Below are 23,825 nucleotides of genomic sequence, written 5' to 3' on the forward strand. Positions count from 1 at the left end.
AATGGCCCAGTTTTTCAGGGTTAACTTGGGTGAGAGTTTTCCATAAATATTAAAGACCTGGCCTTAATCCCCCCACTTCCTTTTGTAGAATACATGTGGCTTTGTTAACAATTTTTCAAGTGTGTAGGTGTGTGTGAAAAGCACAGTTAGGAACTGAAGTGTAGACTGAATCCACATCAAGGCGAAAGGGCAGCTGCTGGGCGTGCACACACACACTGGTGAGCTGCGGTGCTGGCTTCTGGCACATGCAGAGGCCCAGCAGGCTACCACTGGAAATACGAGACGCAACTTGAAGAAATACAACACCAAAGCAAAGAACACCAGTTACTGTTGCTGCTCATCACACTTAGTGAGTTTACTGGGCCAAAAGGATAAACTATCTCTGAGTTGCTTTATTAAGGGTGACAATAAGGATAAAAATGCTGAGCTGTTAAAAGAATTGACAGTTTCTTTCTACCCATCCCTTTCCATAATCCTGCATATTGGTTAGGAACCTTACTAAAAGCAAAAATAACCCTGAAGCATATTTGATTTTTGACCTTCTTTGCTCTCCCCTAGATGACTTGTAAGTAGTTTAAGTTTTTGTTTTTTAAGTTGGATTTTCTTTTAGGATAAAAAAGAAACAGTCTATACACAGATCTGGTTGGAGAGAACATGGTTTAATTAAAGGCAAAGCTGAATTCAGCAGCTGCAGGTCTTGCACAGACAGACCAAAACAAAAAACACAAACAAAAACAAAAAAATAAACACAAAAGAAAGTTTACTACACAAAACCAGTTTCTGATGAAGATTCTCCTCTCCCTCCTCATTACTCCACACTGAGGATGATAAGGCGAGGAACCCCGCCCCAAGAGTCAGAAAACATTCCAAACACCAAATTCTCATGCAGAAATGGGGCTGTAGATGGGACGTGGGCACTACGTGGAACCGAGACGGTGAACCTGGTGAGCTTGTCAAGGGCGCAAGAATCCGTGACAGTTCAAACACTGGAATGTTGCAGCTGCCTGAATGCAGAGCTCAAACACACAGAGTGGGTAAGGGCAGCAGGGAAGGAGGCTTGGGACGGAGGGAAAGGGAGAAAGGTGGACACGGAGAAGGGGCTGGAGAGAAGCACAAAAGGTTTCATATTGCCATTGGGTGGGGGACTTCACCCTTCGGGACCTTTCAAAAAAATAAAACAGAAAAAACCCCAAACACCATGTCAAACTAAAAGAGCAATAATGTAAGCATACAGGACTCCAACCACTGTCTCGGAAGAGCAATGAGCATGAATCTCACCCCTTTTCATTGCTGGGGTTGCCCAGACTCCAGTGACGACCGGGGCTCTTGGATGTGCTTTGCTCTGCAGCTGTTTTCCAGCTCTTAAGTCCCACGCTAGCTCCACACACTCACACGCATCACCCCTCCCCTCTGGGGGAGCAGACGGGCTTGTGCACGCACACATGCACACTCACACACACACACACAAAGGAGAGCTCTCCCAGAAAATAAACCCTACCACTAGCACAGCAATTGGACATTTAGATTGTTTCCATAATTTCCCCTTAAAATATTACTTTTCCAGGAAATGACTATCAGTAATGCTGTCCTTCTGTTTCTACACAAGAAAATTTTCAGTCCTCTTTCCTTCTAATAAATATCAAATAAAAGTTTATTTTCCTTCCTTTCGCCTTTTCCAGAATGGACTTCCTTGTGTTTTCTTCTCTGCGTGACGCACACGTGTCCGCGTTGCCTTGAATTTCACTCTGAAAGTGGAGGCTGGGAGACTGCAGCCGGGCAGGGGCCTGGCCCCTCGGTGGGCTATGCAGACACCGCTGCTGCTGCTTCCTTCTTCTTCAGACTGTCTTTCGGGCCCCAGCTGCTGGACCCCATGCTGTTGCTTATTGGCGAGATGTTGTGCATGTTAGGAATAATAACGATTACCAGCACACAGCACAGGGTAGAAAAGGGGTGGAGGTAGGGACAGGAGGAGGTGGGTGGTAAGTCGGATGGGGGCACAAAAACCAACCAAACAAAAAATAACCACACTGAAAGCTTCTACCTATTAAAATGCGTCAGGCCATGAATGGACTAGCCTGCCTTCTGTGGGACTGCCTGCTTTGCTACCGTAAAATGTACAGGAATCAAAAACGTTAATTTAAAATCCTACAGCAGTTTGTCTGCAAGTCCAGCCCAGCACCACCACCCACGCTGCATCCTCGATTGGGGCTCAAGCACCTACAGAGTGAAGGGCATTTCCTGCTGGAGTCTCCAGGCCAGAGGAGGGCCCACCAGAACCTTCTGAGTGAAAGTTGAGGCCTTGTCCTCTCCCTTATGGAACATTTCCACTGGCTGAAGAGGTCAGTTTCCCCATCCTGTCACCACCAACCTCTCACAGGAGCAGTGCACAGGGCCTTCTTTGCTACACACTGACTAGAAGAAGCACATCCGTGTACGGAAGAATTCAATGTGATATCTTACTACTGAGAGTAATAACAATAATAAAAGATGTTCAGGAATAATTTCAACTACATTCTCAGTCAACAAAGCAATCATTAATGGATTCCTATTTTACTCCCCAAAGAGGAAAAAAAGGACTGAGACGTTCCCATTGGCTTCTCCCATCTGCCTTCCCTTCTCAGCTTTCACTTCCCATGTGGCTGGGGACATGCACGATGGAGAAGGTGAAAGGCGGTGATATCAGGTAACTGAGTGAGACAAACAGCAGTTCCTCTCTCCCTCCGGAAGGCCCCGGGGGGACGGAGAGTTCCTGATGGTTTTTTCTTTTTGCTGCACTGCAGACATTTCGTGCACACTCAGCGGGCTGGTGGAACACTTACACCCTCTCAACAGCGAGAAACAGAAAAGAGGGCTGCCACCTGCAGGGGACTGTGTGGGCCAGTCCTGCAAACCCAACATGCCATGGTTTATGGAGCCTTCATTCCCAGGGTTGCCACTCTGGCCTCAGTGTGGAGGGTTCATGGTGCCTTGTCCCCGCTGCTGTTTCTGCTTCTGCTGCATTAACAGCTGCTCCAAAGCGGAAGGTCCAGGATGCATCATGGAACTGGACCAGATAGACTGAAAAACAGCCCAGAGCTTGTCAGCAGAGGTCAAATGCCTGGTTGTCTTTAAGGGATTTGTTTTTCAATCCCAGCCAAACATAAAGGCATGTATGCCCCAAGATTCCCAAACCCTAAAAAACCCCAGCTATTAGAAAAACTTGTTGTAAGACCAGGTCTTCAAGACAGGTTAGTTCCCATTAAGATCATTTTAAACCAGAAAAGGTGAAAGTATGTTTTACATAAAGTCTTTTTGCTAAAACTCAGCTCCATGCGAGACCAGAGCATTTACCAGAAAGGTTTCAGGCAAACAAAACATTTCTGAAATTAGATGCCCTTCTTTGACTTGTTTAGAAAAGGCTTAAATGAAATATTCCAAGGTGAGTCTGAATTTTCTTAATCTTAGAATCCAACTAAAACCTTCATGTCTGTCCCCCTGAGGATACTGCTTTATCACTAGTGAATTCACAAATTAAAAAAAAAAAAGTCCTATTCAAGAATCTTGTAAGGCAGACCATGCTTCTAGGACTTTGCTAGATATGTGCTATGAATCAATCCTAAGGGCCTTAGGAATAAGATTAGCCATTTATGTGAATGAAAGCAGCGACATCTCTTGCGGTTCTTGTTCCTGATCCACTCACCTTTAGGCTTTCCATGAGGACAGCAGAAGAATCCTCCATGGATGGGCCATGGCCTGTCCAGGAGCCACTTGAAGTGCTGGCCTGATGCCAACTGCTCTCAGAGGATGATGTTGCTGAGAGATAATCAATGCCAAACCCACCCATGGCTAGGAATGAAGAGATAAGAAGAATTCAAGACGTTGTTCTATCATTGCCAAATGCCAAAAGCTGGGGAAGGGTAGAGTAAGTTCTTTCACTTTTGCTAAGCAATGAAGTCTGGATCTCACCTGGCTTATCAGTTTTCCACCGATCTGCCGTTCTCCTATCCCTGTTATCCGGAGTCCCAATGGGTCCAAAATTGGAGAATGGGACAGAATTGTGGTTGTGTGTCGGAGGCGAGCTTGGCAGGCTGCTTGGGTTGGAGGAATGAGGAGACTGGCTGGCTGGTGTTGAATGATCTATGAAATAATAGCAGCGCAGGACACTGAACCAAGATGTTTCACAAACATGCCAAGAATGAAAGTTTCCTGTAGGTCTGATCGCTTAAATTCTGTTAACAATAATCACAGGGTTTCAGGAGAGGCAAATAAAGGCCCCAAAAGGGATCCTGCCAAATGCACTCGTCTGTCCTGCTGTGCATGCGTAAGGCACACTCCTTGCCTTACAACTAAAACAGTACACAGTTTTGTCAAATAAATGCATTCTTTTGGTGTGCCTCTTTCAGATAAGTATAACTGCTCTTCTCTATCAGAACAGAATTGCCTAACCTTAAAAATTACTATTAACTCTGTATTTTTAAAAGTGCAACTTTTCCTGCAAAGAACGAATATCTACAAATAAAACTAAAAAACAGCTGCAAACCTTAAGATAAAACTCGTATTTTTCTCCCTTACAACTCTGTTCATTACTGAGAATGTAAAACAGCTTTTTAGTGTCATTTATCATATGAACCAGTGCATCAGGCTTTTTTTCCTATTTTCCTTCAGAAGTTACTTTAAAAACAAACAAATAACAACAACAAGATACAAACAAAAACCACCAAGACACAATCATACTATCTCTTAATCAACTTGAGTGTACGGGAAATGCAAGGTCTATAATTTAAAGACTAGTCAATACCTGAACTGGCAGGAAGTGATGGAGACCATGGAGTCCCTTCAAAAAGGGAGTACAATGATGTTTCCTGGGGGGCCATTGAGGGATTAAGTTCTGCTTTAGAGCTGGTTGTCAGGTTTTTCCCATATACCTCATTGAACACACTGTTATTTGGGTATCTTTCCTGAAAGACAATGACCACCAAGTTAACAAACTCACGCCAGAGAAAGAGATTTAAGAAAATGCAGTGTTCGTGCTCATGGATGCTTATCTTAAGCCTTTCTTTGCAAGACAAACTTTTGAGGCTTTTACTTCTGTTTCTTTCAGTTCTCCCGTTTAATTCATTTGCCTTTTATTTTCCCTCACCCTTTATTTTGCTCTATGTAAACCACCTGGGTTAGAAAGTATGAATAATTTACTTGCTGAACAACAGAGCCCCAGAGACTTTAACATTAATGAGAAGTTAAACAATTCAAACTTATACAAGTCTCTAGTGTACCCTAATCAAAGGGGAGTGGGGAATAAAATCAAATACCTAGGGAAGACATATGGGAACATATGTTTATGTATGACTGATTCGCTTTGTTATAAAGCAGAAGCTAACACACCATTGTAAAGCAATTATACCCCAATAAAGATGTTAAAAAAAAAAAATCAAATACCTGGAAAACACCAATATATGGAAGAGAAAGGAAAGAGAAAAACAGACGTATTGAAATAGAACGGGAAAGAAAATACTAGCCCACAATAAAAGCACAAAGCAGGATGCTTCACTGTTTACGCACCTGATTGAGAGAGAATCCGGTGAGCGACAGGAAAGAGGATGAATGTGACATGAGCTCCGAGGGCTTCTCCAATAAGGATTTCTTCACAGTCCCGGAAAAAAAGGTAGTTAAATTATGCCTTCCATTTTCTTAATATTAAGATACCATCCAACCAAAAGACCACAATTTAAGCATACTTGTACTCACCTATCTTGTACAATTTAAAGCTTAGAAGATATAAATTCAAATCCGTGAATACCATGACACCAGATAAGTGCCAGTTGTCACAGGTGAGACAGAGCCCTCCTGATCAGCACCTCTAATCTGTCACAGAGATCCTGGCAGGGACCCTGGAAACTGGCAGTTTGGAGTGTTCACTAGGCAAGAACCTCAGGAATCCCTTTGTCAACAGTTGCATTTAAAATACTCTCAAAACAAGAAGGGGAACTGATCTGGCACTGTTTTCTCCCTAAATTTTTAAAACACTGACATTAATGACTTTTAAAAAGCCTTTAAATCCATTTGACAACTGGTTTTGTTAGCATGGTTCCTAACAACTCTATTTGTGGTATATATCAAAACAGTTGCTGAAGTCAAGCTTACATTTATTGGCCCTGAGAAAGTTATTAGGGGAAAAAAAGCTGAATCTCTGATGCTCACTGTCACTGAATTGTTGGTCAACAAAGCATTTATTAAACACCTGCTGCATGCAAGGTACTTTCACACACATCATTAACGATGCTAAATATAAGAAGGGCTACCGTAAGGTTTTTTTAAACATGAAAAAAAATCCACTAAAAGGCCCCCCTCCGCTTGTTCCACCATCAGCTTCATTTCCGATGGAAGGGGCAAGCACAACAGGAACTAAGAGATTAGGAAACTAGTGTACAGAGACGTGCTCCCCTGCCTGTCCCTCAAGCCACCCCAGCAAAAAAAAGCAGCAAGAAAGGCAAACACACAGAGGCAACAGTTTAGTATCTGGACATTCAACAACCTCTAGGCACTGCCATTGCACTACGACTGTTCAAGTGTCTAGGGGATCTTATATTTCTGCTAACTTTAGTGGGGGAAGTGAGAGGTCTCTGTGGCCACTCACTCAGGAAAATTCTTAAGGGAACTTCAAGTGCCAGGGATGGCAGTGCGTCACGAGAGCCATTAAGCAGCTTTCAGTTCTCCTAATACTAAAATCAATGCACTTTAATCTTACGAATGTCTTCTTACCCCGTGTTTATGGGAAAGAAACAGCGAGAAAGTGGAACTCAAGAATTGTTTTATGTTTTATTAAGATGGCATGAAGGGAGTGGGGGAAAGACCTCATAGCATACATCTTTCTTACAGTCCCCCCACCTTAGTAAAATATCTAAACAATGGCATTCTTTGAAATGCACACTGGGTTACAGAAGGTTATTTTTAAAAGATACCACTAATCAATTCTTAGACTTTATTTTATGTCATTCTAGTTATTTATCTCTGTGTTCACTCATTTATGGTACTCCAACTATGTTTATAAATAGAGGCCTTTTCATTTTCACTCATTCTGTTTATGAATCTGGCTCTGAATTTAGATCAGGGCTCTTAGTTAACCGAACAGAAAAGAACCACATACTGTTCGGTAAAATCAATCTAGAATTTTTTTATTCAGTATAACATCTAGAACATTATTTCATTTCATATTTTGAATACATGAGGAAAAATCTCACTGCTCCTAAACAAGATTAAATGACACCTAAAATTCCTGGGTCCAGGTGGAAATGATACCTGAAAATTAAGTTAACTGGCCAGCATCACATTCTGTGTGTGACCAGCCCTGCAGGATGCTTTCTGGATAACATGTAACAAAGCTATAAGATTTGGGGAAACTATGGAATCAGACATGTTTTGCTATGTTCTACTACCATTTGAAGGTTAGTTTGGGCAATCAGGAAATAAGTTTTAAAATTCTATAAAAAAGGAAAGCCCTAGAAAGAAGAAACCACCTATTCCAAGTACTACAAAATATCGGAAAAGAAGTTGAGGTTAGAGCAAGAAGAATTATGTAAAATACATACAAAGAGGCTTCGTCCAGGAAGAGAGGCGAGAGGCCCCAGCAGAGCTGGGTAAAGATCAGGAGGGTTAGAAAAAATCAGCTCTTCCTCTTCCTCCAAGGCAGCCAGACTCTTTAACAGGTCCGGAGGAAGTAGAGGGGAGCCCTTGGGGTCCTAGTGACAGAAAGGATCACAGTGAGATGCAATAAGGGATGACAAAAGCACAAAGGAGTAGTGGCATGATTAGGGGGGATGAAGGCAACTAAAGTCAAGGAGGAAGAAGTAATGAATAGTGAGACAGTATTATGCAAAGAGGAAAAGGCTCTGAAACACCAAAGCAAAGTGACACGAGGACAATGGTAGAGAAAGATCGAAACAACAGAAAGAAGCAAAAGTAGTGACAGAGCGGAACATAAAAGGTTAATGTGGGAAGCGAGTAAAACAATGCAATGGAGCAAAGTGATTAGCCTATCTTGTGCTAACAAACAGAGAAACAGCTTTTTTAAAAGTTACAAAAACATACCCTAAAAAGCGCAAGTACAGGGAACTCCACTATCAAAGATAACTGGCTTTGTTCCTCTCAGAAAACAATTTGTTTAAATATGCAATAAACCTATTTTTAAACTTAGATGATTCAGCCCAACTGAGAGGAGCTTTGTCTCAGAATTCTCTAACATGCTGTGTTAGAGATTTCTGCACATGATTTCGCTGCCAGACCATCACAGGTCAAAATCAGGAACAGAATTCTTCAGCTCCCCCAAATCAAGCATACTATGCAATTGTAAAGAGACCAAAAGCTGCACCCATTTACTCAGCAGCATTCTGCAGCACTAATGAAGCAGAGTGACCTTTATAAACATCTGCCTGAGAAATTTAAAGGACATGCATCCCCAGACCTAACTCTGAAGTGCCTGGTGATAGGAAAGGACACACACCTCAAATGGCATCCTGGGCACAGGATCCTGCTCTGGACGGAAGACTCCCGGTGACCGTTTGCCCCTGCGGTCCATGTTGGCTTGCTGTGCCATTACAGCTCTGCTATCAGCCATGCTGTAGGAAGAATCCCAGTAGAATTCTGGGATCTTGACTTCTGAGGAATTGTGGTTATATGGCTCCATGGGAAAAGGCTTCATTTTTTTCTCTAGAGGCTGCTGCTGCATTACAGGAGGTTGCAATGACGGCTCAAACAGTTTTATGGGGTCTTGGGTTTGAAGGTAGTAGGGCTGTTTCACAGGCATGATTTTCCCTAATGGGCCTTGAACCTGAGGGGGATTCCACAGCTGTTTGGAGGCATCTGCCTGTTGATACTAAAAAAGAGACGCCTGTCACCAAGATGAGGATAAAATGCAATGTTACTTACACTCAGTACTCAGGAATCACAGAATGAATCTGAGAGATTTTACCACCAACAAAACTCTAGACAATGCAGTTTTGTTTACTCTAAGTTTTTCAATACACAGAGCTTTCTGGGAACAGATTAAGGGCACTGAACTCATGTTCTCTTTCAGTTCCATTATTTAAGAGGTTTAATAAATGAGGGTGTGAGTGTGGGTGGGCACGCACACATTTCTCCTTCTGCTTCAAGTGCTGTGGGATGACAAATTATTTAAGACTGGTATCGTTAACACCTCATCAAGATTACGATACTATTTCCCTTCTGTAGTTTAGGTTCAAATAGAGGAAATTATTTACAGAAAATCCTTTTCTATAAAGCTCATAAGTAGTAGCAGCAAAGAATGGTAGTTAAGATCTATTGTCCTTTACAAAAGTAAAAGGGAGAACACCTGAACTTTCCTAAACAGCAAAGAGAAGACTTACGTGTTCCCATAATCATTACAAGTCTAAGCAAGAAGTAGCTGAAGGCCTAACTTTTTTTTTTTTTTTTTTTTTGCGGTACGCGGGCCTCTCACTGTTGTGGCCTCTCCCGCTGCAGAGCACAGGCTCCGGACACGCAGGCTCAGCGGCCATGGCTCACGGGCCCAGCCGCTCCACGGCATGTGGGATCTTCCCGGACCGGGGCACGAACCCGTGTCCCTTGCATCGGCAGGAGGACTCTCAACCCCTGCGCCACCAGGGAAGCCCCTAACTAGTATTTTTAATTAACCAAACACAGAATAACTTCAACCTTCCCCTCTCCTTACTTCAGCTGGACAGTACACACAACTGCGAATTACCTGCTGGAATCCAGAGTGGTGAGGAGGGCTTTTCCCCAAAGCCGGCACAGCTTTTGTAGGGGATTGTTGCTGCTGAGCTAGAGCCTGAACCTGCAACTGGCTTGTAGACTGTGCTGTTGGCTGAGCTGGTAAAGATGTAAGGGGTTGCTGGGAAGGTGGCTGTGGTTGTTGAGGTCCCTGGTTCATCGGCCCTGGTCCAGAGGGCCGTTGCTGGCTGTAAGGAATGTGGGACTGTTTCCCAGCTTGCACCTGGTTTCCTGCTGGAGAGTGAGCTGTAGGCTGAAGAAAGGTTCCCGGGACAGAAACACCAGCTGGGAAGGTGTAACCTGAGCCCATAGAAAATGCCACAGGAGGGGGGATAACATAGGTTGGGGGCGGGAACCCTTCAAAACAGAAGAACATAGCTTTAGTTCTAAGGAAACTTAGCAAAAGAAAGACAAAAAATAGTATAGTCATTTTGGGCTGGGGTGGAGAAGAGGTCTTCTAATAAATTATAAAAGACAGGGATCAACCGTCAAGTAAGACTGATCAAGTGTCAATCTTTAACCTGATTTCAAGAATTAAATATAGACTATTGGCTGCTACTTCTATCCACGGAGGTAACTGGAGAATCCTAAAGGCAGTTTCTTAGATGCCATGGTTAGTGACAGGAATTCCTTCATAATAACAAGCATACACTTGTACATAAACTACAGAGAACTGGCTCAAAAAACAATTTCATAAACATTAGGGAAAAGAGAACTAACTTCCTTATACCTTTTAACATTATGGTTTAGTAATGTCACTCAGAGTCTAAAATTTCTCAGTGGGTTAATAGAAACTCCTACACAGATGGAATTCAGCAGAAGAAACTACAAAACATATATTTTTACCTGGCCGGCTGGGAAGAGGAGGAAAGGCTCCAGGGTGATGAATGGGGATGAACTGGGAGTTACTTGCTTGACTTGGAGCTTGAGTTACAGGTGTTTTCCTGGCTTCAGACACTGGAGTCCTTCTTAATTCTGTCTGGGATTTTACCTATGACCAACCAGAAGCAAAACTATCTATAATAATCTGAAACTCAAACATGTCAGAAAGAAGCACCTACTCTCAGAAAGTATTTAAAATCCTACTATGTCCCCCCCGCCAAAAAAAGTATATGCTGCAGATATTTCACTTCACCTAAATTAAAAATGGGAAAGTCAAATTATTTAATTGCCAAAAAAAGTTATAAGGGCTTAGTTTTACTTGTCTAATTATTTTGCTTTCACAATATCATAAAAGTATGAAATACAGAAAAGACCTGAGAATTCATTTGTTTTACAAACGAGACACCTGATGCCAACAGGTTTAAAAAGCTGCCTATAACCTTAAGCCACTGTTATGGGCCCCATGGCCCTGTATTCTCTTAATGTACATGAATTATGAATGAATAATGACCACTAATCCACAGATGAGACACTTTTGGCCCTCAGTTTAACTTCATCTGGGCAGCTTTAAGGGTATCAGTCAGGCATCCACCCTCCACCCTGCAACCCTACCACCCCCAGAATAAATAAGGATACTTTCAGCAGTAAGAAACAGGCCTGAGATCCTACAGATGGAGCTGGAGAGAAGTAGATGCCATATGCACTGCTCAAGTAATGTAAAGGTGAGTAAAGTGAGTAAAAATAGGTAGCATTTATAGAAAACTCAGGATGAGGTACAGAGGGCGGTGATATATTGACTACTGTCAGGTTTTCTTTAATCATCAATAGTCAGATTTAAAAAGGATGAGACCAGAAAAGAGATTTTATTTTCTGTCTGGACCTTTTGGGGAGGCAGTTTCAGAGGATAGAGCCAGAGCAGGCAGGAAATGCTGAACTCTTTATCCCTAAAACACTGGTCCTGCAGCCTTATAATTCTTTTGTTTTCTTCCTTGCCTTTCCCCAACACCTCTCACTTTCTCTGTGCCTTTCCTCAATTTCTACCATGTTTTTCTCTGTTTCTTCTCCATTATTAACCTTAAAACAGAACTACTATGTTCTTATTTCTCCCTTTCCCTGCAAAAAACTGTAAGGGAAATGCACTGCAGGTGATGTTTATTTGCAAGCAGACTTCAAAACTGTTAAGATTCCTCATGCCTACTGTAAATAAATACATTTGCCAAAATGTGTTAATAATCAAATGGCTACAAACATTAGTGGTGTTAATAAAACCAGCACAGAGTAAAGACCCTTTTGTTTATATGAAATCATCTGTATCTCCCTGGAAAGGGGGGTGTGTGTGTGTGCGTGCGTGTATATTTAAAAGAAAAGTCACAAATAACTGAGCAGTGTTTATCCTTTCCCAGCAAGAGACTTGGGTTCTTGCTTTACAAATTCCCATGAGCCAGGATAACACTGAGGTTATATAATGCTACTAGCTGGGGCTGGTATAAATGTCAAGGAAAATAGCCTCATCTTTCCCCAAGAATATATTTTATTTTGTATAGTGAATCTGAAAAACAAAAAACAAAAAACCACCGTGTAAGCCTTAATATACTTGGTTCTATGGGATCTATAAAAGACCCCAAATTTTCCACTATAGCATTAATAAATCACAATTATACCTTCCAAAGAAAATGTAATTCTTTGTGAAATTGATAGCTCTGCAACTGGTTATTCCCAGCCACTTAAACTGGAGAGAACTGACAAAAATCAGGTTGAGATTTTTTTCACTCACATTACAATTCCTGAGAGTTGGTGGAGTACCCATCTACCATAGTTCTTTACATGACCTTACTATGTATGCAGCCTTCTAAGAATGCATTGAAGCTTCCAGAATAGTCAATTCTCAAGGCTTTAGGAACAAAATGAAAAATCTTGCCTTTTGTGTGAGCCTTCCTCTACCTGCTTTATAGTTCAAATACAGCTTACCTGCACTGCCACATTCTGCTTTCCTGTTTCCTGTAACTTTTCTAAGGTGCATTTCTTGGTTTCTGTTTTCCTCTTGTTGTTGTCCTTCTTTCCATCATTCTTAGTTACAGTTATTCCTTTGCTATAGTCCCTTCTCACCTCTTTGGGAGGAAAACTTCTTCCTTGGTCTCTGTTCACTTCTCGTGGCTTAATGTTCTCTTTGAAGGTGACCACTGGTTTCTCTCCTGTGTCACAGTTGTTGCTTAGATTTCGGCCTGTAGACAGCACTGATTTCAGTCCTGGGTTCCCATCCACAGCCAGTGACTCTATGATGGTTGTTTCTTGCAGAATGAGGTTCTCTTTGGCTTCACTGGGCTCTTCCAGTATTAACTCTGGGATTTCTGTGATAAACAACAATTTCCCTACCTCATTTTCACACTGAATCAGCCTAAAAAAGTAAAAATAAATCCATATATAAAAACACAAATCTAAAAGACAATAACAACTGAACTGTGTATGGGTCCCACAGCCTTAAAATGTGGGAAACAGCAGGGTATAACGGTGTGGATTCAGGTAACATAAAAAGCAGTTATGTAAACTCAGATTCTCATTATCCCACTGAACATCACCACCACACGTTTAATGTTCTCTAATAAGTACAGCTACATTTAGTCAGCATGTTTTAAGCACAAGACACTAGACTAGGCCCTTGAAGTAGCTATAATTCCTGTTTTATAGGTGTGAAAACTGAAGCTCAGAGGTATTATGTTTATTCAAATATGCAACCATGTGAGTGGCTTACAGTATAATATGAACCTGAATACAAAAATGAATATGGAACAGTTATTGATTTTGGATAGGTTATAATCAACCACAGTGATCCTAAGGACACACACCTGGGGAAGTGGCAGAACTAGACACTGAATTCAAATCTATCTGACTCTAAAACCTATGCCCTGTCTATTACACCAACTACCATACCTGCTTTATATTTAACTAGCACCATCCTGGTCTGTCTTGACTGAAACTGACCACCATGCCCCTGTCAATACAAATCACCATAACTGTGAACATACAATTTAGTTAGATTTATACAGATGTTTATAAATTGGAGAAAAAGCTCATGATAAACAGTGGCGACAAGGCAAACTCCTCTAAAATAGGCAGTGTAATGAGAGAACAGAGGTTAAATAAAGAGATACGTAAGATCACTAGGGTCATAGTTTGATGCTGTGTTACCAACATTTTGACTTAAGAGTTTACAATCAATAGCATTACACCAAGTCTAAAACTCATGTGGGGGCTGTGTGTGTATCCGATGAGGAATACCTTGGCTGATTATCTGCGATCCATTTGCCTATAGAGATCAAACGCTGCTGTCGTATTTGTCTTTGCTGACCCTCTTTGTCTCCTGTAATACCCTGGTGGCCTTTGGAAAAATCCAAGTTCCTAAAATTGATATAAGCAAATTATAGAAAATTAAACCTAATGAACTGCAATGGCTTCAGATTTTTCCATACAGGTTAGCTATTTAATGTAAGCAACTGCATTTGTTTGAATTTATTTACGCTCCCAAAGACTGTAAATACAATGAAGCAAAGTAGAAAAGACAATATGCAAAATTCACTATATTAATGTGATATTTTTACTTATATTTCACTTTCTCACAGAGGAGCTCAAATAAATCACCATCCTTTATTGGGAAAGATTCTTTTATCCTAAGAATAAAGTTTTCATTAACACTAACCTTGCATTATAAGTAACTTACTTCAAATGACCATGGCAATGCTAAGGGTCTCTGAAATGCCTATTCTAACAAATAGTAGTAATCTATCCACTTTAAGGTGGCCCAATCTAAATCAGAAAAAATGTATACATATCATAAAGTACATAGAGCGAAGAACTAACTGACGTTAGAAAGGTAAGTCAACCTAAAAAATAAGGATTTTTCAGATTTCTCATTAAGCTATCTTTAAAAAAAAAAAAAAAAGACGCAGCACCTAAGAATTGCTAGGCAGTAGGTCAGATACTAAGGATACAAAGATAAATGAGAAATAGTCCCTACCTTAAGGAACAAATAATTATGATTTAATCTGAAGAAATAAAAGCTAAACAAAGAATAAGAGAAGCATAATAAAGAAGGGTTAGTTTCTTCCGATAAGCTTTGAAAAGGTTTCACAGAGTTAAGTGATACCTGAGCTGGACCTTGGACAGGTATGGTTAAGTGCTAACAGGTTGGTAAGGGAAGGGCAAACGAGGAAGTGGGAATGTTCTAGGCATAGCATGAACAAAGTTTTGGAGGAATAAATATACAGAGCTATTCAAGTACAGGACATAGTGTATGTATAATATGTGTAAGTATTGGAGGGGAGGAAGGTGAAAGTGGCAGGAAATATGACTGAAAAACTAAGCATTTGGACATTAAGCTAAAAAAGATATTATAACAACTGAGGATGGGTAAATTGAAGTTTTTGTATTAGTAATGGGACATCATCAAGCCTGTACTTTAAAAATATAATTGCTGAAGCAGAGTAGAATGGACGATATAGGGAAGTTGATTAGGAAGCTTTTTAATACGCTAGGTAAACAGTGATAAAAGCCATCTACCTGAAAGAAGGTCTCAAAGCCAAGAATCCTTGTAACTCAAACTCCTCTGGAAGTGGTGTAGCTACAGAAGGGCAGAAAACAAGATTTGTAAATATCTTAATTAAAATATTGTCATTCAGCAGGACATTACTTCTTAAATTAAAAAAAAAAAGAGTATTTTTTTAGACAGAAAGAAACTACAATGCTCATAGTTCTCTGCTCTTCTTTATAGTAATCTTGATAGAATAACTTACCTGTCAAACCCCTGCATGTTGCCTTTGGGCCCTAGACATTGTCCTAATACTCACCTACTACTCATTGCTGAGGAGGACGGGTACAATGTACTTTTTTTCCCCCTAGCAGCCTTAAAGATTCAAAGCCTCGGATCCATTAATCACAATGTTTAGGTTATCTCCTTGTTAACTCAAAGTATTGAATACCAACACTGACAACACTTGGGAGCTTGTAAGAAATACAGAATCTTGGGCATTATCCTAAACCTACTGAGTCATAAACTGCATTTTAACAAGATCCCAGGTGATTCATTTGCAAATATGATGCTTGAGGGGCACTGATGTAATGGAAGAAAAATAATCAGAAAGGAGTCAACTACGGATTGTTCAGTGCAGGATTATTTATAATGGGGAAATTTTTTAAGCAAATGGACAATGATAAAATAAATTATCAGAGCCACAGGACGGAATATTAAGCAGCCTGTAAAAATCATGTTCCAAAATGTTTAAATGACAAAGGAAAAGGCTAACAATGTAGTGTTAAATTATAAAGCAGGTACAAAGTTGTATCTGATATCAATCACATGCAGGTTGTGTGTATGTACACGTAAGTAAAAACCTCAAAGAAAATACACTATCATGTGAATAGTACAGAAAGTATCTCTGTATGAGAGAATTAAGGGTGACTTGTGTTATGTTTGTATGTCCCAAATGTTCTATGATAAGCAAGTATTACTTTGAAATTTTGTTCACATTAGTTCCTTAAAAAAAACTGCTAAGAGTGAGGAGGAAAGGAAGATGGAAAGAATCTGAAGGTACTACTACACTCTCTGGACTCCTATGCAAATGTAGCTAAACAGGAGAATAAGCTGCTGAGAGAACTGGAAGAACATTACCTCTATTTCCACCCACTTAATCAATATAGAGCTCAAAGTCACTTCTGAATTACTACATTTAAAGTCAAACACTTAAGAACAAAACCCTGTTTTTCTCTGGCGTTAAGCCCACTATTAGTGATGGAGAACAATGTCAGCGACACAGGTTAAGGTAGCCCTTACCATTAGTACTTGAAAGATCCTCTTCATGGGGATGGAAACTATTCAGAAGAGAAATTAGCCAAGGCCAAATGCTGTAAATTAAACAGATAGTTCAGACTTTATTTTTGCATGAAAAACCAGAACACTAATAAGCCATGAAAGTGTTACCTATAGGACCGTGACTATGTATTTTTCCCTTGCTTCAGCATTTTAAAGGCTGTATGATTTCCTAAAACATATTTCCAAATGTGTCTAGATAAGATACACCAAAAGGGCCAAATTTCCATGATAGAGACCTACTACTGCAGATCGTTTCCCAGGCTCCTAATTTAAGAATTAGCAAAATTAATTTGTCAGTTTTAAACATTGATATTTACTGAGAAAACTTTGACCAGAGAAATAGCACATTATGTTTTTATAGTTTTCACATACATTATCAGTTGTGGAACCCATTACTAGTTTTTAATCTGTGATGGGGGTGTGGTTACATCATAGTCAAATCACATTCTCTGTTCAAAGTGATGACTATGCCTTTTTATGATACAACAAAATCCACACATTGCTGTAATATCCTTACCTCTGTTTCCTAATACAAAATTTTTGCCAAAGTTTGCAAAATATTAAAAAACATTCTTAATATTTCGTTAAAATATTAAAAATAATCACGATCTACTGAAGGTAACATTAAGGTTTTCTTGAAATATTTAACAACCAATGTTGGCGAAAAGTGTGTTTTAAAAAAAGAAAGCCCAGGGTGAGTTGCCCAGGATAGAGAAATTGGATGTACATCACCACATCACAGAAAAAACCTGGAAGCTGACAACTATTTCTGACAGTTTTACACTTTGAAATATGGGAATATGCTGCTTAAAAAAATATAAATGAATAATATAGAAAAAATATATAAGGAAATAAACACTGAAGAATAAATGTCTGCTACAAGTCTTTGGGGACATAACGAATTACGAGACAGTTGAAAAAGAAGGTTAATAACCCAAAAAAGAATGTTAGACTAGAACAACAATGTCTTTATGCAACAAATATGAGATCTCAAGAAACAGACTACAGAAAAAGAGTGTGAGAAATGATTTAATGATATATCGCTTTACCCCACTGTGGGTTACTTAAGTCTAACTTTGCTTTCTACAAAGGAAAAAAATACATCACTCTTTCATGCATTTGTTAGCTTAAGATAACATGCTCTCAAAAAAAGTACAGAGGAAAATAAATTCTAGAAATTGTAAAGGCCCAAAAGCAAGAAACTGAAGGTTATTTGAATATATATAAATCTTTGAGTTCACAAAGAGGAATTGTTTTTTTCATCATTTAAAAGATATAAATGAAGATTATTACACCTTGATATATCAGACATATAAGGAAAATCTTCAGTTTTAGAGAAATACCCCACACTAGCCTAAAATGAGTGGTAACATAATTTAAGACAGGATGAAATACCTGCAAGGCCATAATTCTAAAGATCCCAACAAATCTAAGAGAAGGAATGGGGAAGAGAAAATGATAGGGAAGAAAAAGGAAAAATGTTTGTAAATAAACTATTCCTTCTGGCTGAATACCCTTTGCAACGATAAGAAATGGGAATGCACCGGGAGTTCCCTGGTGGTCTAGTGGTTAGGACTCGGCGCATGGCCCAGGTTCAGTCCCTGGTCAGGGAACTGAGATCCTGTAAGCTGTGTGGCATGGCCAAAATAAAATTAAGAAGAGAAAGGGAAAAAAAAAAGAAAAAAAGAAAGAAATGGGAATGCACAGAATGGGCCTAAAAGATCACTGTATAGGAACAAAAAACTGAATAAAAATATCAAAGCTTCTTTCACAGCATTACTGATATAAGTTACTGAACCAAACACAAGTTCTAAAGTACACACGGGAAGGAAAAATGTATACCTCTGGTAGAGAAATGAAAACCCGGTGCAAGAAAGCAATGCCTAAAAATATGTATGACTTACTAATACCTACATTGGCACAGAAAGGAGATGTGTAGTATGCTGTACTATGTTGCTAAACTCTATTCACGACAATGTCAAAAATGAAGGTGCTTAAAGTTAGGTTTGAGGGGAAAAGAGGAAAGAGAAGTATGCAGTAAGAGGGATCACAGGGTCTTAAACGTGGCTTGGACATTTTCTAGGTTGTGACCTTGGTCAATGTGTAGATACTGGGCCACAAAGCAGATATTTCAGAGACTCTCCTAATATCCACCATCAAAATATGCAGGGGAAAAAAAATATATGCAGGGGAGGAACTTCCCACTCACTGCAAAGCCTTACTGGAAATATTTATTCCTATAATCAAAGGTACACTGAAAGCTTTCATTTGTCACTGTAAAATGAATAGTTCCTAAGAACTGTCAGAATTATTCTGAGTAGAAATTACAGAGAAAATAGTGAGAGCCAAAATAACTTCCAATCTTCTATGCTTAAAACAAATATAACTCAAATCGGGTGTTACTAAAAGGCAACAAACAGCTTATGTACAGAAAAGAATGGAAGAAGTAAAAATCTCTTCCCTTCAACTCCTAAGCATAAAATTGGGGCATATTATAATGAATAAGAAACAAACTGGTTTTATTTCTATTTCATTTTGAAATGTGAAAAATGCCTTTTCCCCAGGATGGCAACCAGGAACAGGGGGAGCACACAGGGAGTCAGAAATCCTTAAGATTGTGCCTCACATGAAGAATTCAAACAAATAAATAAAAAGCATACAAAGAAGTCTTCAGTTCAATTTCTAGAGAGTAGGTGGAAAATACAAAGTCTTCCATTATTCCAATACTGTTTTAGAAGGCAGTTTCTACATATCTGAATATCAAACAAACAAAGCACACAAGCTAACATGAAACTCTGAGACACTTACTACTGTCTTTCATCCACCACTGCCTCCTGAAAGACCCTGGGTCTGAGTCTCAGCCAGTCCATGGAGACCTTGACTGCAGGTAGGGGATAGGCATTGTAGGATTCCTCCTGAGACTTGTTCTGGAGAGGACACTTGCACAGGATGCCAAGAAAAGACACTGAAAGAAAAAATGTGTTCAGAGAGCATAAGATATTTGAAATTGTGTACCAGTCCGAATTAAAATATTATTATGAGCCTCCTGCTGTATCCTACTTAATACTTAAAATATCTTACAGCTTCTTTCTAAAAAGCCATTTTCTTTCCTATGTTAAAAATGTTATAGATACAGTTGATGAGGGGGTGTCAGCAGATAAAAGGACAGAACTTAGGGTTTAGGCCTCCTGATTCAATATTAAGAAATGTAGGACACTTTTTAATGTTACTAATGCTTTGTTATAATGATGAAAATGCCTAAGATCATGCTTTCCAAAGAAGATGGCACAGAAAGTTAAATGACTTAATACTCACTAAAGAGGGCCAGCAACTGTGTCCAACACAGCTGCTCATCTTGGCTATAACTATGCTGTTCCGTTTCATTGCTAAAGTCACGAAGGTGATGAAGTTGAAACAGGTTAATGACAGTGACGTGAACTAACTGCTGAGAGTTGAAAGCTTTTTGGAATAGCAGCCTCTGTAAAAGAAGACAGGAATACTGAATATATTATCAAGAACAGAAGCCATCTTTGACACAAGAATTAAACTGGCAGTCTGCATTTAAAGCCACAAAGGTAACATTTATAGATGAGTATTTTAATTGAGTCTGACATGGTCTGATGTTTCTCATGTTGACTTTTTGCCTTGAAAGGATTAAACCCAGACACCACAGAGCTGTTTGAGCTGTTTTTTTTTTTAAACAATACTTTTTTCCATGAGAAACTATACATATATATTTTATAATTTTAAAAAATACATTTATTTATTTATTTATGGCTGTATTGGGTCTTCATTGCTGCGCATGGACTTTCTCTAGTTGCGGTGAGTGGGGGCTACTCTTCATTGTAGTGCATGGGCTTCCCATTGTGGTGGCTTCTCTTGTTGCGGAGCACGGGCTCTAGGTGTGAGGGCTTCAGTAGTTGTGTCACATGGGCTCAGTAGTTGTGGTGCATGGGCTTAGTTGCTCCGCAGCATGTGGGATCTTCCCAGACCAGGGCTCGAACCTGTGTCCCCTGCATTGGCAGGTGGACTCTTAACCACTGCGCCACCAGGCAAGTCCCTGTATATTTTTTTAATATGATCTGAGACAAACATTTTAGGAGACTATCAATAAATTTATACATCTTAATCCATTAGAAGCTGTTTTATAAGAGATGCAAACATACTAAAATATTAAACTGGGACTAGAAAGTAGGTGCACAGAGTGAAAATCAAAATTTCAAATAAAAAGACTCAAAAAATATGTTTTGAACTCTTGGCACCTAATAGGTGACTTAAAAAATTTGTCATAAGATTTACTCTTTCAAAGGCTTGACACATTTAAAGAAACTTATTTATTTTTAATATTTTTTTATTTATTTAATTTTTGGCCCTGTCAGGTCTTAGTTGCAGCATGCGGGATCTTTTGTCGCAGCGTGCAGGCTTCTTTCTAGTTGTGGTGCGCAGGCTCCACAATGTACAGACTCAGTAGTTGCAGCACGTGCGCTTAGCTGCCCTGAGGCATGTGGGATCTTAGTTCCCCAACCAGGGGTTGAACCCACATCCCCTGCATTGGAAGGCGGATTCTTAACCACTGGACCACCAGGGAAGTCCCAAAAGAAACTTATTTATAAATGAGAGAGACAGCAAGAACATATCTGGAACACAGGGTAAATGGTAAACTAAAGCAATCATTAACAAGTGTTATAGGTGCTTCAACAAATTATTACACTTACATTTTCCCCTATTAGAAAAGCATGTTCTTCATAATCAAATTTCTTTTACTTAATAACTAGGTGTTCACAGTGACCTGCTAATAAGCACTATATGGAAAAATTCACCTACATGCTCTCAGTTAGCCTTAACTTCATCACCCTTCTACCTTAATATCTACAGAAATTTAGATTACTCCCATATAAAATATTTTTCAAACACAAGTTCCTAACAAAGTTGATAGCTATTAGAGATAATACCTGGCTTTGCCCTACACTTTAGCATAGCCAAGTACCTTCCCTCCCCAGGGAAAATTTTTGGAGAAAGTGGGCGATTCACTGTCACTAGCCTTATGGTGGGAAATAGAAAACTACTTACAGTTCTACCAGCAGTGACAAGAGATCCTACCATCTCAGAAATTTACAGCTGCCTTTGTTTAGCCTATTCTGAGATTTTTTTTTTTTACATAAAGAATCTGAAATATCCAGAATAAGTTCTATAATTCTACTAATAAGACCTTTCACGTTATCATTGGAAAACAATACAATTCTACTTTTCTTTAACTCTGTTCTATCATCTCTCTGTTTCCTCGTCATCTGCCTTTCCAGTATATACATCAAGAATGCTCACTCCTTTTCTAAAGATATCGACCATTTTTCTTTCCTCTCCTCTACTCCGAATGTCCTGAAATGCTATCTCTTCTCCAGAGTTCTCCCACAAAACTTCTCCTTCAATGTCTACATCCAACCTTATAGATCAAGCTGACCATTTACAGAAATGCATAATATTGGCATGAGAATATTAATTTGTATTTTTCAAAAAGCATTTTTTCCTGTAAGTATAGTTTATAGCAATGTATCCCTTGTATCTATAAATCCACTGGCATTTATTTTAGAAGGTGATGTCCTACCGAACAAATCCTAGCCCTTTAAAAAAATTTTTCTAGTGTATGCACAGAAACATTAAAGCATATGAGTGCAGCCTAGTACTAGCAAATGATAATGTAAGTTCATGAACACACAGACTTTGTCTTGTTCTCCCCTGTATATCTCTAAGAGCTTCAGAAAAGTACACAGTAGACAGTAGGTACTCAAACACTTAGTGAAGGAATAACCCAGACCTTTAGAAGTAAATATGTAATTATTCAGTTGTAATTTCATTAACATTTGGATTGTATTTTAGTAAACGAGGAGTTCCCTGGGAACAAAATCAAACCGGAACTGACTTATTGTTCCTCAAAGACACTTTCAACAGCAGTTGAGGAATATACTGAACTAAATACCATTAAGAAACAGCACACATTTAACAGACAGAAAAAGCCTTGTATCTCAATTCCTAAATCCCAGGCCTTAAGTCCTTCAACGAATCTCAAGTTGGTACACGTTTCTGCTTAGTAGCTAAAGACTTGCTAGTTAGACAGATACACTGATGTTTACATGTGGATAATACTAATTATCTATAAAGGCTTTAGAAATACTTACTCAACTATGCTAAAATTTCACTCCAACAACTTTCTTCTGACATTTCAGTACTGGGTGAGGTTTAAAATAGATCTGCCTCATACTATGTTTAACTTCAGAGTGTTGGAATGATATTTCAAAGTGTATTTTAGCAACTGCCCACATACACCCACCAGAACTTCACATTCAGAAATATATCTGAAGAGAGTATTAGTATTTGAGGTTGAACCAAATACAAAATTGACTAGATTCTATACAAGAATAACTTACATAGAGAAGATCTCACTAAGGTAGGTCCCCCCTTCCTCCCCATTTAGGGAGTATATCTTTCACAGAACAAGAGCTGGAAGCAAGATCAAAACGTCATCTGGTCCAACTCCCTGCTAGTTAATGGGACTGCATCTAAACCATCCAAGAAAGATGGCTGTCAATCCGACTCTTAATCTCTCAAAAGAGAGACCCCCTCAGTAACCCCCTACAGTCTATTTAAATTTTAAGATTTTATTTCTGACCTCAGGAAGACAAAGCTGTGTTATTTTAAAATAATCCTTCATAGAACTGAAAACTTATAATGAAACTATTTAGCCTTGTTTGTTCTTTCTAGGCTGAACAGCCTAGGGCTTTAAAAAGTTGGTTGTTTCTTTCATGTACCCAACTCTATAAATCATGGGCTAAATTTAAATAGGTCACTAAGAGAAGCAAAGAACAGAAGGGGACTCTAGAAGCTTATTTTAAAACAAACTATGTCTATTATAGTTATTTAGTATGATCTCTTACACTAAAAAGTATCAGCTAAAAATGACTATCTGTAAAAACTATTTCACACTGACTATATTTGGCTAATTTATTATCTCAACTGTCTAAGTTCAACAATCTCTGGAATGTGAAACTTTTATAATACTTATAAAACTGTAAAGTAGTTACAGACAATTCCCCAAGTGTATAGATACTCAGAAGTAACCAAGAAATATAAAATGTTCTTTGAGACTGTCTTGTTTACTGTTGATTCTAGTGACTAAAACAGTGACTGATACATACTAGTCAAATATTTGTTGAATAAATGAACTAAAAATAAAATTAATACTAATACTTAATTTTGACTCCTCCAATATTATGTAAATTATACTACATTTAAACTGCCAATTTAATATACTAGTAAAAAATTATTTTCATATATATAAATAGAA

The 23,825-nt window shown here is 39.1% G+C and overlaps 1 protein-coding gene across 7 annotated transcripts in view; it reads right to left on the reverse strand.

Annotated features, from left to right (window-relative positions):
* Positions 1 to 640: 640 nt before the first annotated feature.
* Positions 641 to 23,825, reverse strand: part of SMG7 (SMG7 nonsense mediated mRNA decay factor) — a 71,284-nt gene continuing 48,099 nt past the window's right edge. For 3 of the 7 annotated variants that reach the window (XM_060131870.1, XM_060131888.1, XM_060131901.1), the window contains 15 exons: positions 19,802 to 19,964; positions 19,295 to 19,451; positions 16,448 to 16,518; positions 15,178 to 15,238; positions 13,900 to 14,019; positions 12,592 to 13,018; positions 10,588 to 10,732; positions 9,716 to 10,098; positions 8,477 to 8,848; positions 7,566 to 7,715; positions 5,539 to 5,619; positions 4,778 to 4,937; positions 3,946 to 4,116; positions 3,680 to 3,825; positions 641 to 3,057 (listed from right to left, as the gene is read on the reverse strand). In XM_060131870.1, coding sequence (XP_059987853.1) covers positions 2,944 to 3,057; positions 3,680 to 3,825; positions 3,946 to 4,116; positions 4,778 to 4,937; positions 5,539 to 5,619; positions 7,566 to 7,715; positions 8,477 to 8,848; positions 9,716 to 10,098; positions 10,588 to 10,732; positions 12,592 to 13,018; positions 13,900 to 14,019; positions 15,178 to 15,238; positions 16,448 to 16,518; positions 19,295 to 19,451; positions 19,802 to 19,964 — 2,721 coding nt within the window. In that variant the 3' untranslated portion in view covers positions 641 to 2,943. The remainder of the gene's footprint in view (positions 3,058 to 3,679; positions 3,826 to 3,945; positions 4,117 to 4,777; positions 4,938 to 5,538; positions 5,620 to 7,565; positions 7,716 to 8,476; positions 8,849 to 9,715; positions 10,099 to 10,587; positions 10,733 to 12,591; positions 13,019 to 13,899; positions 14,020 to 15,177; positions 15,239 to 16,447; positions 16,519 to 19,294; positions 19,452 to 19,801; positions 19,965 to 23,825) is intronic. The other 4 variants (XM_060131895.1, XM_060131879.1, XM_060131909.1 and 1 more) reach the window with 4 other exon arrangements.

The sequence above is a fragment of the Lagenorhynchus albirostris genome, chromosome 2 (assembly GCF_949774975.1).
Source record: "Lagenorhynchus albirostris chromosome 2, mLagAlb1.1, whole genome shotgun sequence".
Classification (NCBI taxonomy): domain Eukaryota; kingdom Metazoa; phylum Chordata; class Mammalia; order Artiodactyla; family Delphinidae; genus Lagenorhynchus; species Lagenorhynchus albirostris.